Source organism: Dermacentor variabilis, chromosome 5 (assembly GCF_050947875.1).
Source record: "Dermacentor variabilis isolate Ectoservices chromosome 5, ASM5094787v1, whole genome shotgun sequence".
NCBI classification, from domain to species: domain Eukaryota; kingdom Metazoa; phylum Arthropoda; class Arachnida; order Ixodida; family Ixodidae; genus Dermacentor; species Dermacentor variabilis.
In genome coordinates, this window is record NC_134572.1 from 129,110,046 (window position 1) to 129,125,647 (window position 15,602).

General features: G+C 49.0%; 1 protein-coding gene across 1 annotated transcript in view; it reads right to left on the bottom strand.

Annotated features, from left to right (window-relative positions):
- LOC142583644 (protein kinase C iota type-like) overlaps positions 1–15,602 on the bottom strand; it is a 45,146-nt gene that overhangs the window by 13,258 nt on the left and 16,286 nt on the right. The window contains exons 2-3 of the mRNA XM_075694137.1: positions 9,879–10,172; positions 8,230–8,391 (exon numbers count right to left, since the gene is read on the bottom strand). Coding sequence (XP_075550252.1) covers positions 8,230–8,391; positions 9,879–10,172 — 456 coding nt within the window. The remainder of the gene's footprint in view (positions 1–8,229; positions 8,392–9,878; positions 10,173–15,602) is intronic.

The window sequence follows — 15,602 nt, forward strand, 5'->3', positions numbered from 1 at the left end:
ATGCAATCGCGACGCGCGAGCGTGCATGTCACGTGGTGTTTTTTTGTTTTTCGCGGGCATCCGCAGTAAGCTGAAGAACACTAATGCTTAATAAATAGAAAGTTAGAATCTGTCTAATCGGACGTCTTGCAAAATGGTCTACAACGTTCTAATTGGAATGTTTTGCCTAGCTTCGTTACTTCAGAAGTTTGTTAATTAACCTTGACTAATTATCTAATTAAGCAAAATTTAAAAAATACCGACACCCCCTACATGAAAAAGTGAGCAACATGCATCTAGTCGCGTCGTCTTAGAGTGAATCGGCATATTTTTACACTCTGGCTAAAGTTAGCTGAAACACTTTGTACATACTATACGCACTGCCTAACCCGCCCAGGGTTAAACATACATAGACAACATATCTCTTGCATTTTAACAAACCATGGAGCGCAAGCCTTGAGAATTATTTCACGTTAGAAAAAGAAGGCGACTATTGCATCAGTCAGCCTTCCGCAAGCTTGTCTTTCTTTGGGTGCCTGCATTCTCTTTTTGGCGTTTTTTTATTTATTTCTCGGTGCAGTCTGTTTCTACCAGTGTTTGGATCGGACTGCTGGTACGATCTGTTGTTGGGAACTCGGCGCTGACGCCCGTGGTTGTACCTGGGTCGCAAGCCCCAAGGGTAGCGTTGGCCTGGCGGCCTGGGGTACAACTGGAAGCATCCGAAGGTCCCGGCAAAGCATGAGTCGACTGGTAACAACAAAACAACTTGTTTATTTTAACATCGCAAAGAGTTGGCGGTCAGGTTTGACCGAAGTAGAGAGACGGGAGAGCACTTTACTCAACAGAAGAAATCGGAGCCCTCTTTTTGGCGTCCGGGGGCAGCTGTTTTTATACTCTCGCAGTTGAGGGCAAGAAGGAACCCCTCAAAAGACGAGCACGTGAATGTACAATGGGCTAATGGTGACGCACACTGTCGTAGCGATGCCGTAGCACCATGTCGAGCACGATCTCGTAGCACCCTGTCGTGGCGCTGCCGGTCGGACACAATGACTGTAATGAGAGGATGGTCCCTGCTTTGGCATCGCCTGTTTCGGGCACAATGACTGGAATGAGATCCCTGCTTTGGCATCGCCTGTTTCGGCCACAATGACTGGAATGAGATCCCTACTTTGGCATCGCCTGTTTCGGGCACAATGACTGGAATGCGAGGATGATCCCTAGGCGGTCGCATCGCCGCAGTCGCGCCTGGAAACACCTGGCGATGAGTGTTGCGGCGACGACGATCGGGCCAAAATGTCTGCCGCCCCGCCGCAGTCGCGCCGGCAAAACCACGTCTCGCAGGCGAAACGCAACAGACCGCCCCGCCGGGGGAAGGAGATCCCGATGGACAGGGGACTGCATCCGCTGTCCGGAGGGATGTCGCTCGATGATGCTCATAACCGAAGTCGGGCGTCCCTCGACGTTTCTTGAGCGCAGCGCACAGAGAAGGCCTCGTTCTCTTGTTCAGGTTCGCACGGGACACTGCAAAGTGACTTCGGGAGAGTTCACATTTTTGTTCTCGTTCCCGGCAAGCGTTAGAACCACGCTGAAACTCAACCGCTCAGTCAGCAAGCACGGCACAACCCTCACTAAGCCCTGCCAGGCTCTTTCCCCTTTTTATACCACTGCCTAGTTCCTTACAGTAGTCTAGCATCACTCAGAACGCGTCCACAAATTGAAAAATTGCACTAGAAAGCATATCATCACTTTGAAACACTAAACAAAAGCAATATGTTAAAAAAATCCTGCCTCAGGAAAAAAAACATCAGTAACAAACAATTTTGAGGCTGATTCCTACGTTAGGGGCTTCGACTCAAGCCATCGGCGTTACCGTTGAGACTCCCCTTTTTGTAACGCACCTCAAAGGAATATTGTTGTAAAGCGAGGCTCCAGCGCAGGAGGCGGCCATTTTTGGGAGAGATGGTCTGCAGCCATTGGAGAGGGCAGTGATCCGTCTCAATGATAAACCTCGAGCCGGCTAGATAGCATGACAATTTCTGAACGGCCCACACGAGACACGCACACTCTTTCTCGGTGGCGCTATACGCCTGCTCACGACTGGTCAGCTTACGACTAGCATACAGGACGGGGTGTTCTACTTCTCCATTTTCCCGTTGGCACAGTACAACGCCCATGCCTCGCTCACTAGCATCGCACTGAACAATGAACCCTTTTGTATAGTCTGGCGATCGTAGCACAGGCTGGCTTGTTAGGGCACTCTTTAGGGCGCTAAAAGCTCTTTCCTTTGTCTCGTCCCAGACGACTGTTTGAGGCTCTGTCTTTCTTAGAGCATCCGTCAGGGGAGCCGCGATATCAGAGTACCTAGGGATGTACCTCTGATAGTAGCCGGCGACACCTAAGAACGACCGAATATCGGTCTTTGTGCGCGGTTGCGGAAAGTCTCGCACAGCGGCCACTTTTATTTCAGAGGGGCGGCGACGACCCTGACCAATCACGTGACCGAGGTAGACAACCTCGGCCTGTGCTAACTGGCACTTAGGAGCCTTTACTGTCAAGCCTGCTTCGCGCAGGCGGGTTAGCACTGCCCGCAAGTGTGTCATATGCTCAGACCAGGATGCGGAGAATATCGCTACGTCGTCTAGATACGGTAAAGCGAATTCTTGCTGTCCCCGCAACACTTTATCCATGAGACTTGAAAAACAGTATGGCGCGTTCTTCAAACCAAAACTCAACACTTTAGGACGGAATGTTCCCATTGGTGAAATGAACGCCGCATACCTACTAGCCTCTTCTGTAAGTGGAACCTGCCAATAACCCCTGACAAGATCTAGGGTGGAAATAAACTGAGCGCTACTAACTTTCTCAAGGCGCTCCTCGATGTTAGGGATCGGATAAATTTGATCCTTAGTGATGGAATTAAGCCTGCGGTAGTCGACGCAAGGACGAGGTTCCTTGCCCGGTACCTCAACTAAAATCAAAGGGGAGGTATAATCGCTCTCACCTGCCTCAATAACACCGAGCTGTAGCATTTTCTTTACCTCAGCCTCCATAATATCGCTCTGGCGGGGTGACACCCGATACGCCTTGGATCGTACTGGCTCTGGGGAGGTAAGTTCTATATCATGAGTAAGTACCGAAGTCCTACCAGGCCTCTCAGAGAACAGACCTTGAAACTCTTGTAATAGCTGGTGTAGTTCGGTTTTCTGCTCAGGCGACAGCGGTGCTTTACTGATAAGGTCACTAATGACTTGACCGGTGTCTTCCCTGTTCGTCACTGAGCCTAGTCCCGGAAGCTCGACCGGAAGCTCTTCAGGAACGTTTACCATCATGCACACCACTGCTTCCCTTTGTCTATAAGGTTTGAGCAGATTACAGTGGTAAACTTGCTGTGCTTTCCGCTTTCCTGGCAGACTTACCACGTAGTTAACGTCCGACAGTTTCTGAACAATTCGTGCTGGGCCCTCCCACTGCACGTCTAGTTTGTTGTTTAGCGATGTGCGCAATATCATGACCTCATCGCCAACCTCAAAACGACGGGCCCTGGCTGTCCGATCATAATAAACCTTGGCCCTCTGCTGGGCCTTTGTCATTGCTTCACCTGACAACTCCTGTGCCCTTCTTAAGCGTTCGAGGAGCTTAAGCACGTACTCCACCACGCCCCTACCTTCCCACGATTCTCGAAGCATGCGAAGCGGAGATCGAAGCGAGCGACCGTACACCAGTTCAGCTGGCGAAAACCCCGTAGCCGCATGCGGCGCGGTCCTTAAAGCAAACATCACCCCAGGCAGACACAGCTCCCAGTCAGTTCGATGTTCAAAACACAAGGCTCTCAACACGCGCTTCATGACGGAGTGGAGCTTCTCAACGGAATTCGACTGTGGGTGGTACACTGAGCTGTGTAACAGCTTTACCCCACACCTTTCGAGAAAAGTTGTCGTCAAAGCGCTAGTAAACACTGTGCCCTGATCTGATTGGATTTCCGCAGGGAAACCAACTCGCGCAAATATGGATAGTAGTGCATTAACTATCTCAACTGAGCTGAGTTCTTTAAGCGGCACTGCTTCAGGGAACTTTGTCGCTGGGCAGATCACAGTCAAAATGTGTCTGTACCCCGTGGCTGTTACCGGCAGAGGTCCCACAGTATCAATAACGAGCCGTCTAAAAGGCTCCGTAATGATAGGTACCAATTTCAACGGCGCCCTCGATTTGTCCCCTGGTTTGCCCACCCGCTGACAAGTGTCACATGTCCTCACGAAATGGTCTGCGTCCCGAAAACACCCTGGCCAATAGTACTCTTGCAAGAGACGGTCCTTAGTTTTCTTAACTCCTAGGTGTCCGGACCACGAACCCCCATGCGACAAGCGCAACAGATCCTGACGATAGCATTGAGGCACGATCAGCTGATCGAACTCCACTCCTCTTCGGTCTAGATACTTCCGGTACAGGACTCCACCTCTTTCCACAAAACGCGCAGTTTTCCTGGCGATACCTTCTTTGACATTGCAGCGCACGTTTTCCAGGCTGCCATCCTTTTTTTGCTCGGCTATCAAAGCCGACCGGCTGACTTTTAGCAACCTATCAAGTCCGTCTGACGTAGGCGCGATGAGCAAATCAGTAGATAGCTCTTCTAACTTTCCCGAATCGGGATTTTCCTCTCCAGTATCTGGCGCCTTCAACGCTACAGACTCAATTTTATTCAGTTCGGGCGTGCTCGGAATATCAGCTTGCTGCGCCTCTGACCCTTTTTCGTTGTTTGATAACGTTGGCCCCGCAACTACCGCCTTTGCAGCGAGCTCCCGAACCTTCGATCTGGTTAAGGCCTGAACACTAGCTTCACCAAACAAAAGCCCCTTCTCGCGCAGGAGGTGATCGGACCTGTTTGAAAATAGGTACGGGTACTGGGGTGGCAGCATAGATGACACTGCCGCCTCCGTCTCAAGCGCTCCGAAAGGTCCTTCAATAAGCACCTTTGCTACTGGCAGACACACGCTATGAGCTTCCACGGCTTGCTTGATCCACGCGCACTCGCCCGTGAACATATGGGGTTCTACGTAAGATGGGTGAACTACATCCATCGTAGCTGCGGAATCGCGAAGCACTCGGCACTCTTTCCCGTTCACGAGGAGGTCTCGCATGTAAGGCTCGAGAAGCTTCATGTTCTCGTCAGTGCTGCCTATTGAAAAAAACACAACTTTTAGTGTTGTTTCCGGACACTGCGCCGAAAAGTGACCCGGCTTCTGGCACGTATAACAAACGCCCGCTCGCCTCATCTCGAACCGCTTTCTGCGTTCGGCTTCGGCTGCCGCCGTCTCCTTAGGTTCGGTCGCACTGTTTCCACTCGCATCCGCACTACGCGTGTTCCCCTTTGCTCTCATGGGTGTGAACTTCGGCCTCTCAAACTTCGAGCCAAATTCACCCTTTTGACCGTCCTTAGCTCCGCGAGCTCGACGCGTCACAAACTCCTCGGCTAGCTCAGCGGCTCTAGCCACCGTACTCACGTCTGGCCTATCCAAGACCCAGTATCGCACGTTCTCAGGTAACCGACTATAAAACTGTTCTAGCCCGAAACACTGCAGAACTTTATCGTGGTCACCAAACGCTTTCTCTTCTTTGAGCCACTCCTGCATGTTCGACATAAGCCTATACGCAAACTCTGTATATGACTCACTTCTGCCTTTCTCATTTTCCCGAAACTTCCGACGGAACGCCTCCGCAGACAGCCGGTACTTTTTTAGAAGACTCGATTTCACTGTGTCGAAATCCTCTGCCTCCTCTCTATCCAAGCGAGCGACTACGTCGGCCGCCTCGCCGGGTAACAAAGTGAGCAAGCGCTGTGGCCACGTTTCCCGAGAGAACCCCTGCTTCTCGCACGTTCGCTCAAAGTTAACCAGGAACAAACCAATGTCCTCTCCAAGCTTAAACGGCCGCATCAGGTCAGTCATTTTGAACAATACTCGTTCTCCTGCACCGTGTGCCTGACTTCCATTACGAGCGCGTTCCATCTCTACCTCAAGACGCTTCATTTCCAAAGCGTGTTGACGGTCACGCTCTTCTTTTTCTTTCTGCTCTTTAAGTTCGCGCTCCTGTTTCTCTTTTTGGTCTTTAAGTTCGCGCTCATATTTCTCTTTTTGCTCTTTAAGTTCGCGCTCCTGTCTTTTTGACCTCTCCTCAATAGTCTCAAGGCATTCCGACAGCTCGTCATCCTCAGCCTCTAACTCAAGAATAGCCTTTAGCAGTTCTGGTTTTCTGAGTTTGTCCGAGACATCCAGACCCAACTCTCTTGCAAGCTCCAACAATTTCGGTTTGCGCAACGACTTCAAATCCATGGCTGCTCTGAATGCTGCTTTCTCTACTGCTTACTATTGTCTTGCCGCAAACTAACCCGGCAGCAACGACAACCACAAATACCAGCTCTGTTTCTAACACTAACAAAAGCCTGGCAAAGCTCAGAAGAAGAAAGTCCCGCACTCACCAAACCTCGCAGGCAGGAATTCCGCGCAGTCGTTCCGCTGCAGGCAACCAGTCATCACACAGGGCTCGTTGCACTGCTCCCGGATCGTCGTTGAGCTGCTCAGCATACAGTCAACTGCATCTCTTCGCTGCTGGCCTCCGTTGTCGCGATCTCTCCGCTGGCAGACAGTTGTTTGAAGTCGGAGGCGATCTCACCGCTGCCAACCAGATGTTTGGATCGGACTGCTGGTACGATCTGTTGTTGGGAACTCGGCGCTGACGCCCGTGGTTGTACCTGGGTCGCAAGCCCCAAGGGTAGCGTTGGCCTGGCGGCCTGGGGTACAACTGGAAGCATCCGAAGGTCCCGGCAAAGCATGAGTCGACTGGTAACAACAAAACAACTTGTTTATTTTAACATCGCAAAGAGTTGGCGGTCAGGTTTGACCGAAGTAGAGAGACGGGAGAGCACTTTACTCAACAGAAGAAATCGGAGCCCTCTTTTTGGCGTCCGGGGGCAGCTGTTTTTATACTCTCGCAGTTGAGGGCAAGAAGGAACCCCTCAAAAGACGAGCACGTGAATGTACAATGGGCTAATGGTGACGCACACTGTCGTAGCGATGCCGTAGCACCATGTCGAGCACGATCTCGTAGCACCCTGTCGTGGCGCTGCCGGTCGGACACAATGACTGTAATGAGAGGATGGTCCCTGCTTTGGCATCGCCTGTTTCGGGCACAATGACTGGAATGAGATCCCTGCTTTGGCATCGCCTGTTTCGGCCACAATGACTGGAATGAGATCCCTACTTTGGCATCGCCTGTTTCGGGCACAATGACTGGAATGCGAGGATGATCCCTAGGCGGTCGCATCGCCGCAGTCGCGCCTGGAAACACCTGGCGATGAGTGTTGCGGCGACGACGATCGGGCCAAAATGTCTGCCGCCCCGCCGCAGTCGCGCCGGCAAAACCACGTGTCGCAGGCGAAACGCAACACCAGTTACTGAAAGTACAGGGTTATTCCAGTTTTGTCATACTTAAATTGGCAGCCCAAAGTTTTTTTGTCGACTTGCTTGCATGTTTGCTTGAGACAAAACGAAACGGTGTCGGTGGGAGAAAAGGCCATTCTTCAATTTCTTAGACGCCAATAATTGACGCTATAAACTGCCTCATGGACATACCTTAGAAACACTTCCTTTTCTAAGAGCTTTAAAATCGCGTCAAGCGCACTTAAAGGTTGTTAATGAAACGCGCTTATGCATTTTAAGCCAAGGAAGCCAGAAGATGGGGTCTGTTTAAATATACCGAAGTAAGCACACCACTACGAGCCAGCCCGTCCGATCGGTAATGCCTGTCGTGTCGTTGGTAACACAGTCGAGCGCCTCTACATCGAACGCATGTACAACATAATGACTTTTATAACGGAGGAATAATTATGTATCGGTCCCATTGCAAGCTGAGCTGTGCGCGTTCATTACAACGAAGTGACCTATATAACGAATGATTTCAAAGGCCCCATACTCTAAAAAAAGTTTACACCCTTTGGATCTTATCTTGTCGCGCAACAATAACAGTCATCTGGCTTGCTTGCGTTTACTCTCTTGAAAACTCGGCCCTCGCTACTTTCCTAACGAATGCTGCATCAAACTGATAACGCGCAAGCCGTTCGTGACTAGGAAGTACCAGGCTCGCAGCGTTAAAGAAAGGAAATGCGGCCAAGACAGGAGACGATTATTGTTTGAGGACAAAATACAACCCAAAGAGTGTACAGCGCTTCGTTATAAAGAAGTCAGACTGCACATATACCGATCTGAAGCGCCTCTTCCAGACGATCTTGAGGATGGCCCACTCTCCAGAGAAGGTGTGCCGTGCGCTGCAGACGAGGTCCTGCTTGCGCGTGCGAAGAATGTCGATGACGACGATCCTCGAGAAGGACCACTCGCGCAGGCTCTCCAGCCGCGGCTTCTCCTGGGTGCATGCCGCACTCGACTTTTGTAATCGAGGTTCGCAGATAAGGTGCACGCAGGCGCTCGACGAAAAGCAGGCGAAGCCGCGTACAATGCGACAAAGCCGAGTTACCCGCTAGACAAGATTGGCACGCGTGAACAAACATAAAACATGCAGACGGCTGCACACACTGGGAAGGAAGCGGGCGGGACAACGCATATCGCAATAGTGCTCGTTTCGTTCGTATTTCTTTCCTGAAGTTGTGCTTCCATGTAATAAAAATGAGGACGAAACCCCGTCGGGTCGGGACGGAACGTAACGAGAGATGAATACACAACACTGACTACAACATATTTAGTAATGGAAACATCCGCGCGATTAAGCTCGCGCGACGCGCGTGCGTTCACGCCTGCGAAAATGAACATTTCGAAGAGGTCGCTCAAGCAGCATCTAAGCGACGTCCAAGCAGCTACACCTTTTCCTCGAGCGTGCTTGCTGAGTATCTTTTTTTTCCCCTCAGGCCATGACACTAACGGGGAACAGGCACAAAGCGATTGCGGAAGAAAAGAATCTAAGAATTCGTAACATATAATCGCCACACACACAAAGCACGGCGGACACTATCCACCGGCATGATGATAATTAGCCGCCATGTATTCGCTAGGTGTCTCGGTCAGACTGCACGACATACTTATGCGGATGTTTCGCCGTTCTTTAGTCTCACTGGGAACAAGGCTGCTGTGTGGGAACCTCACTAAATCTCTCGTGTTTGCCACCTGTCATGCCTTCCAATGTGTCTTTGACTATCATTGCCTTATTGTTCGTTCACATTGACGACATCTCACTAACAATGGTAACGATTGAAGGTTTTAGTTGTTTTTAAACGAGTGGCCAGTCAACTTACTTTTACAACTTACTGTCGCTTACGCGAGGCTTTTCTAGCTGTGGTCAAATTTACCCAGAGCAATATTCATCCAAGCGGCCCCTTGCTACCTCTCAGCGGTTAATAAAAGTTATTCCGATTTGCAAAAGAAAAAAAAACGGAGAGAGAGAGAGAGAGACGCTCCATCTAATCGCGCCCAATATTACAATCATGTTATTGAATAATGCATTCCCTAGCTATTGTGATTACTGTAAGCGCGATATCTGGAAATAATGTTCTTATCTCTTAAGCTGATATTCCTTACTCGAAAATTCCAAATATGTTGCTGAAGAAATGTAATTAGTGAGCTGTTTTTAACTGATATCTATAAATTAGTTTTTCTGTATACTTTTTGTATGATGACAGCGCAAATAAATAAATAAGTAAATAAGTAAATAAATACAGAATCGCGCTTGCAATGAACTGGGCCCTCATTCGAAAAACGCTCTTTCGCTATAATTCCATCCCCACAATCCCTATGGCGGACATATTAGCGAAAGTGAGCGTCCAATGGCAGGCGGCGCTTACGAACGAAAAAAACGTTCCTGAATTCGGCCCACGAATCGTTCCGACTGGGCGCGCTCACCACCATTTGCGAGAAGACGGAGAACGTCTTCCAGCTGGAGAGCTTGGACCTCATGCTCATGGTCATGTGACTGCGCTCGTCGTCTTTCTCGAACACGCTCTGACTGAGCGAGCCCGGGTGGCTCTGGCTGAGCCGGCTCGGTATGAGGCGAGACAGGAAGCGCATCTTGGGCCCCCGGAGCTCGCGCCGGTGAGAGCCGGCCGTCGTCTCGGAGTCCATCATCGCCACCTCTTCCCGGGAACCCGCTCGCTCGAGCGTCACCGTGGGGAGGTTGAGCAGCGGTGGAGGGGGCACCTGCGTATCGCCGCCAAGCCTTGGCAACGGTTCAGTCGACGGAGCTGCGCAGCCGCACGCTTTTCCTTCTTACCTAACTGAAACCCGCGGCGTTCCCGCTTTTGCTTATTACGTATATCAGTCGATAGGCTGACTGATGGTGAATGTGTGGCGTTTTGTGCCGCAAGGGCCAAGTGTGGTCAAAGAGCGCCAGGCCAGTGTTGATGAATTCGCACTGGAGCTACGAAATGCGAGAGATGGATGTTACGTGTCTGTAAAGGGGCCTAAAAATGCGTAAAGCATGTATGTAATTACGCCGATGATTCAAGAGGTGTATGATTCAAGAGGTCTATGGACATGTATGTACTATGACTGTGAAAGAATGATGACATAGTAACTAGTACATAGTACATAATACATAGTACATAGTGACTATGTACATGTATGTACTATGACTGTGAAAGAATGATGACATAGTAAAAAATGTCAGAGGCAAACATTTCCAAGAAGCAATATTGTCTTAACAGAGCCCTTGAAACGCAAGGGCCTGTGCTTTACGAAACTACCTTAGCAGCGGCATCCTCTGGAAAGAGGATGTGCTATGAATTTACGGGGCTAATAAAATGTAATAAAACATCCTTCAAGAAACCTAGGACTGCTCTGGTGTCCAAAAAAATGGTTCTGGACCAAGAAACACGACGGGAGGAGAGTGATGTGCTACCGGTATGCTACAAGAAAGTGCTTCTTTCTCTCAGCTTCTGCTTCCCGACACTCCAGGAGGGCGTGGAGATCGGCTAGCCTCTCACCACATCTACCGCAAGCTGGAAGTTCATTACCAGTCAGCAAGAAACTGTGGATGCCATATGTGTGTCCTATTCCAAGACGACAGAATATGACATCAGCTCATCGTGTTTTCGTTGTGGAGGGCCAGGAACCTAACTGTGGCTTAATCAAGTGAAGCTAATTATTTTTTTTTCAGCGTTCCACAAGCGTCCCACAGCGGGTTCGCAGTTTCTTTTGGAAGAAAGGCTTCAAATATGTGGCAGAGACAGCTGCTGTAGGATTAAAAGCGTGCGACGTAATAGACGTGGCCCATTTGGCCTTCTAGTACATTAGCCTCGATGCCTCTATGGCCAAGCACCCAGATAAGGACATGCTGGTTAGATATATACGTCCTACACAGAACGGAATGGAGCTCAATGAGTGCAGGATTTTTGTGTTCACACAGTGACTTCAAGACTTACGACGCTTTGAGAGCCTGTATATATGATTGCTTTTTGAAGTTTTGATTTCTTTATATGCTTCACAGGCCGACAATAGTGCATAGGCCTCAGCTGTAAAGATGATTGTTTCCGGGTGCAGTGCACCGGATTCCGAGTAGGATGGGCCGACGGCTGCATAAGATACCCCGCCGTGTGACTTAAAAGCATCTCTGCAAAACTCTGCACGAATACTTGGACTGGAATTCTAGAAAATGTATTCAAATATGTGCCTCCAGCTCGTGTTTAGTGGCCACTACAAAGGATGTGTCACACTATCAACTGCCACTGCCACGGCGGTGACAGTTTCATTGGAGCCATAGGACAACGTTAAGCACTGTAACACCCATTTCCTCCCTAAGGTTCCTTACACACAAAGAGAACGGCTTTCTCACTGCAGGGAGGTTATGGAAGAGTGTGGTAGCGGTCATATCGTTTATGGTTGAATAAGAAGGATGTTGCATCTTCACGTGTACTTTCAGAAACTATGTAAAACTGCTGTATGACCGCTGCAGATGAATTGACCCCTGAATCGACTCTGCGTAGAGGCTCTGGATCAGACTTGTCCTGAAAGCACCGGTCACGAGAGGGATCCCCTAATTTTGAACTGGGTTTAGGATTTGTAATGCGCTTAGCATTACGGAATGATAAATTATAGCTCCGTAATCAAGGCGTGAGTGGACAAGACTGTTATACAAGTTCCGGAGACACCTTGGATCAGAGCACCTTGTTGCACACGACAGAAGTTTTAAAAGGTTCGTTGTGCTGAGGCATTTTGTCCTCTGATGCTTAAAACGTCTGTCTGGAATCTAAAATGATTCTTATAAACTTACGCTCGCTGCTCCCAGAGAGCTCATCACCACTGATTTCAATACTTGGGACTGGAGTAAACGCGTCTCTTGTTTGTAAAGGGTACGGAAATGCACTTTTGTGAGTTTACTTTAAAACCATCTTCAATTGCCCGCTTGGACAATCTGGTTCTTCCAAACCGCACTTGTCGTTCACAGATGGCAATGTATATTCCATGGCTTGAAGGCCGTCTGCACATCGCCGACAGAAACAGGATAAAAATTGTGCGTGGTATGATTGTATCCAAAGAATCCATTTTCACAATAAATAGTGCGCAACTATAAGCACACACCTCTGCGGCACACCGGTCTCTTTTGTAAATTGCCTAGAGAAAGGTTGGCCCACTCTTTACGCTGAATGTGCGATTAGAGAGCTAACCTTCGATTGTGTTTAGCATGTTGCCGCGGACAGCCGTCGCCAAAAGATCTCGGAGAATTCCGAAGCGCCATGTCGTGTCGTAAGCTTTCTCTAGGTCTAGAAATACAGACAAAACCACTTACGCATAAAAGCATGCATTCCTAATATATGCCTCAATGTGGACAAGGCGGTCTATGGTGGATACGTCGTCTCGAAAACCACACTGGAAGGTGTCCAGTATGTTTTTTTATCTTCTAGGAACCAGATTAAGCGCCGGTTTATCATTTTTTCAATCAGTTTGCACAGACAACTGGTTAGCGCTATTGGCATGTACTTGCTGGCTAGGGCCAGGTCTTTGCCTTGCTTAAGAACGGGATGACTGTAGCTTCTTTCCACGAGGATGGGATATACCAAGCCGCCTACATGGCATCGCAAAGAGACAGGAGCGTTTTCAGTGTTTCAGGATATAGGCACTCAATCATTGCGTACATGACACGATCGCCGCCTGGCGCCGAGTTGTTGCAGCAAGTGAGAGAAGCCTTGAGTTCAAATAGGCTGAATTGGCGTTTGCAATCTTCATTTCATGCACATTTTCAACCAAGGGTCAGTCGCTCTGCGTGTTCTTTGAACCTCAGGAATTCAGGAATGTGTGTGTAATGGAACGCACTGGAGGTATATTCGAAGTGTTCGTTCAGACAATCTGCCTGAACTTCTAGGTTCTGAACTTGAGTACTTACTAAAGGTAATAGGTGTACCTCCCGGTGTTTCAATTTATTTATTCTATTCCACACTTTCGACTTATCCATGTAAGTATTTATACCGGAGATGTACTTCTCCAAACTCTCTTTCAGCACGTCGGCGTATATCTCTCCTTTGCGACTCTGCTTGCTTAAAATTAATCAGAATTAATCGCGAAGCAATCCCCTAGGTTTCTTTCTTTTTACATTTCCATGCTTTTTGACATTCTTCATTTCAGCACGGTATACGACGTTTATTCACCAGTCCATTAGTTTGACGAGTGCATTTTGTGGCAGCCTCAATTATAAAGCTTCTTATATACGCCACACCATCGTCTATATTAAAACAGGCAATATCATCCCACCTTGGATATGTTAGTTCTCGGAAAATTTCCCAGTTAGCAGAGTCAACTTTCCTTCGATTAAAGTGGGGAGAATTCAGTGGTCACTTCCGTAGGAATTATCAATGAGGCTCCCTCTACGTACGGCGTGAGTGTACTCGACGCTATGCTGAGGTCTATGGAAGAGTATGTTTTGCGCGCAGCGCTATAGAATGCAGGCTGTTTCTTATTTAAGAAGGCAGGTGCTGGAGGAAAATAGAAAATTTTCTATCAGGCGACTTCTCGTATCGCAGCGAGAGCCTCCCTACAGAGTGCTAGGTAAGGTTTGGGAAGTTCGAAGATAAAGTTAGGAAACTCTGTTCTGGAAAGTTGATAGCTAGGAGGGATGTATAAAGAAGTAATTGTAACTAGATTATCAAACGGTACAACTCGTACAGCAACTGCCTCAAGGGCTGTTCGGAGTTGTATCTGTTGGCAGCTATCATAGCGACACAGCCAGAAGAGGCAATGGCATCGTCGCGGTCTTTGCGAAAAATGGCATATTGCCTCGGAAAGTTTGTGTTTTCTTATTTCAGATGCATCTTCTGGACAAACAGCACCCTCAGACAATACATACGAAGGAGCTCTTTAACGTCATCAAGCTTATGGACGAGACCCCTGGCGTTTCATTGCATTATTTGCGCGTCCACATTAAAAATAGGTTTGTGGTGCATGTTAAGGAAATTAAATTGAGGTTACAGAGCCCTTGTCAAACCCCGCGATGAGGTTTTTTTTTTTTTGAGCGATTGCGAGAATCTCGCCGCTCCTTAGGCCCTGGCGGCGTTTGACCGGGAGTCGTTTCCATCGCCTCCTGCAGGGCGCTGGACACCCGCTCTTGTGAGCGGTTTGTTTGGAGAGAGGGCCTCTTCTCAGGAGACGAGAACCTTGACGCCACGAGCCCGAAGGTCAATGGCCCCTTCTGGGATGGTGGAGCAGCGCTAGCCGCAGCCGTCGAGGGGGCGGATATGGCGTCACCACCCGCTCACGGTGCGTGGGCCAGAAAGCATCCGGGGCACATTGTGGAGCCGCCCCCTGAAGCGTCACTTCGGCAAAGATATTCTTGGGCAGGTTAGCCATCCACCAGCGTACCACCTTGAATGATATGTTCTCTGTAACTATGATTGTTGCGATTTCTTTCTCCTTCCATGGCGGCCAGGACCATCAGTAGGCATCGTGCTCCCCATCACAATTCACACTGTGGAGCGTTCTCGTAAGAAAAAAGATTTGTAAGGATGTTCATGGGCCCATTTGGCACGAGTTAGTCGGCCTCGGCAGTTCTAAAAACTGTGGCCAAACCTCTGGCATTTGAAGCAGCAAATGGGATTCGGGATATAAGGTCTGACTCGGATCTTTACATAACCTGCCTCGGTGATCTGAGGTGGCACACTTGAACCGAATGATAGAATTAGATACTTGGTATGAATCTCTTTTTCATCACGTCTCATCTTAATTCTTTTTACAGTGATGACATTCTGGTCATCCCATGCATCCAAAAGTTCAGTCTCAGTATCTCCCATCAGATCACCATCGGAAATGATGCCACGAATGATGTTCATAGTACTTGTGAGAGATGACGCTCACTGGAATCTCCCCGAAAGGCACATAATTAGGTACCTTCCCACGTTGCTTTTTATCGCGGAGTTCCAGAAGGAGATCACCGCTTGCCAGCCCGGAAACATTATAACCTGAGCTTAAAGCTTCAGTCAGTGATTTCGCAACCAGGAAAGGTGGGATCATTATCGCTCACTTTTTTTTTCCGAATGTACCAACATGGAATCTTAGAAAAATTATCAACGTGGTGGCCAGAAAACTTGCAGACTTCATCGGTGCGCCGTCGTTTCGGAAAGCGATCAAGGTGGAGTGGTGGGA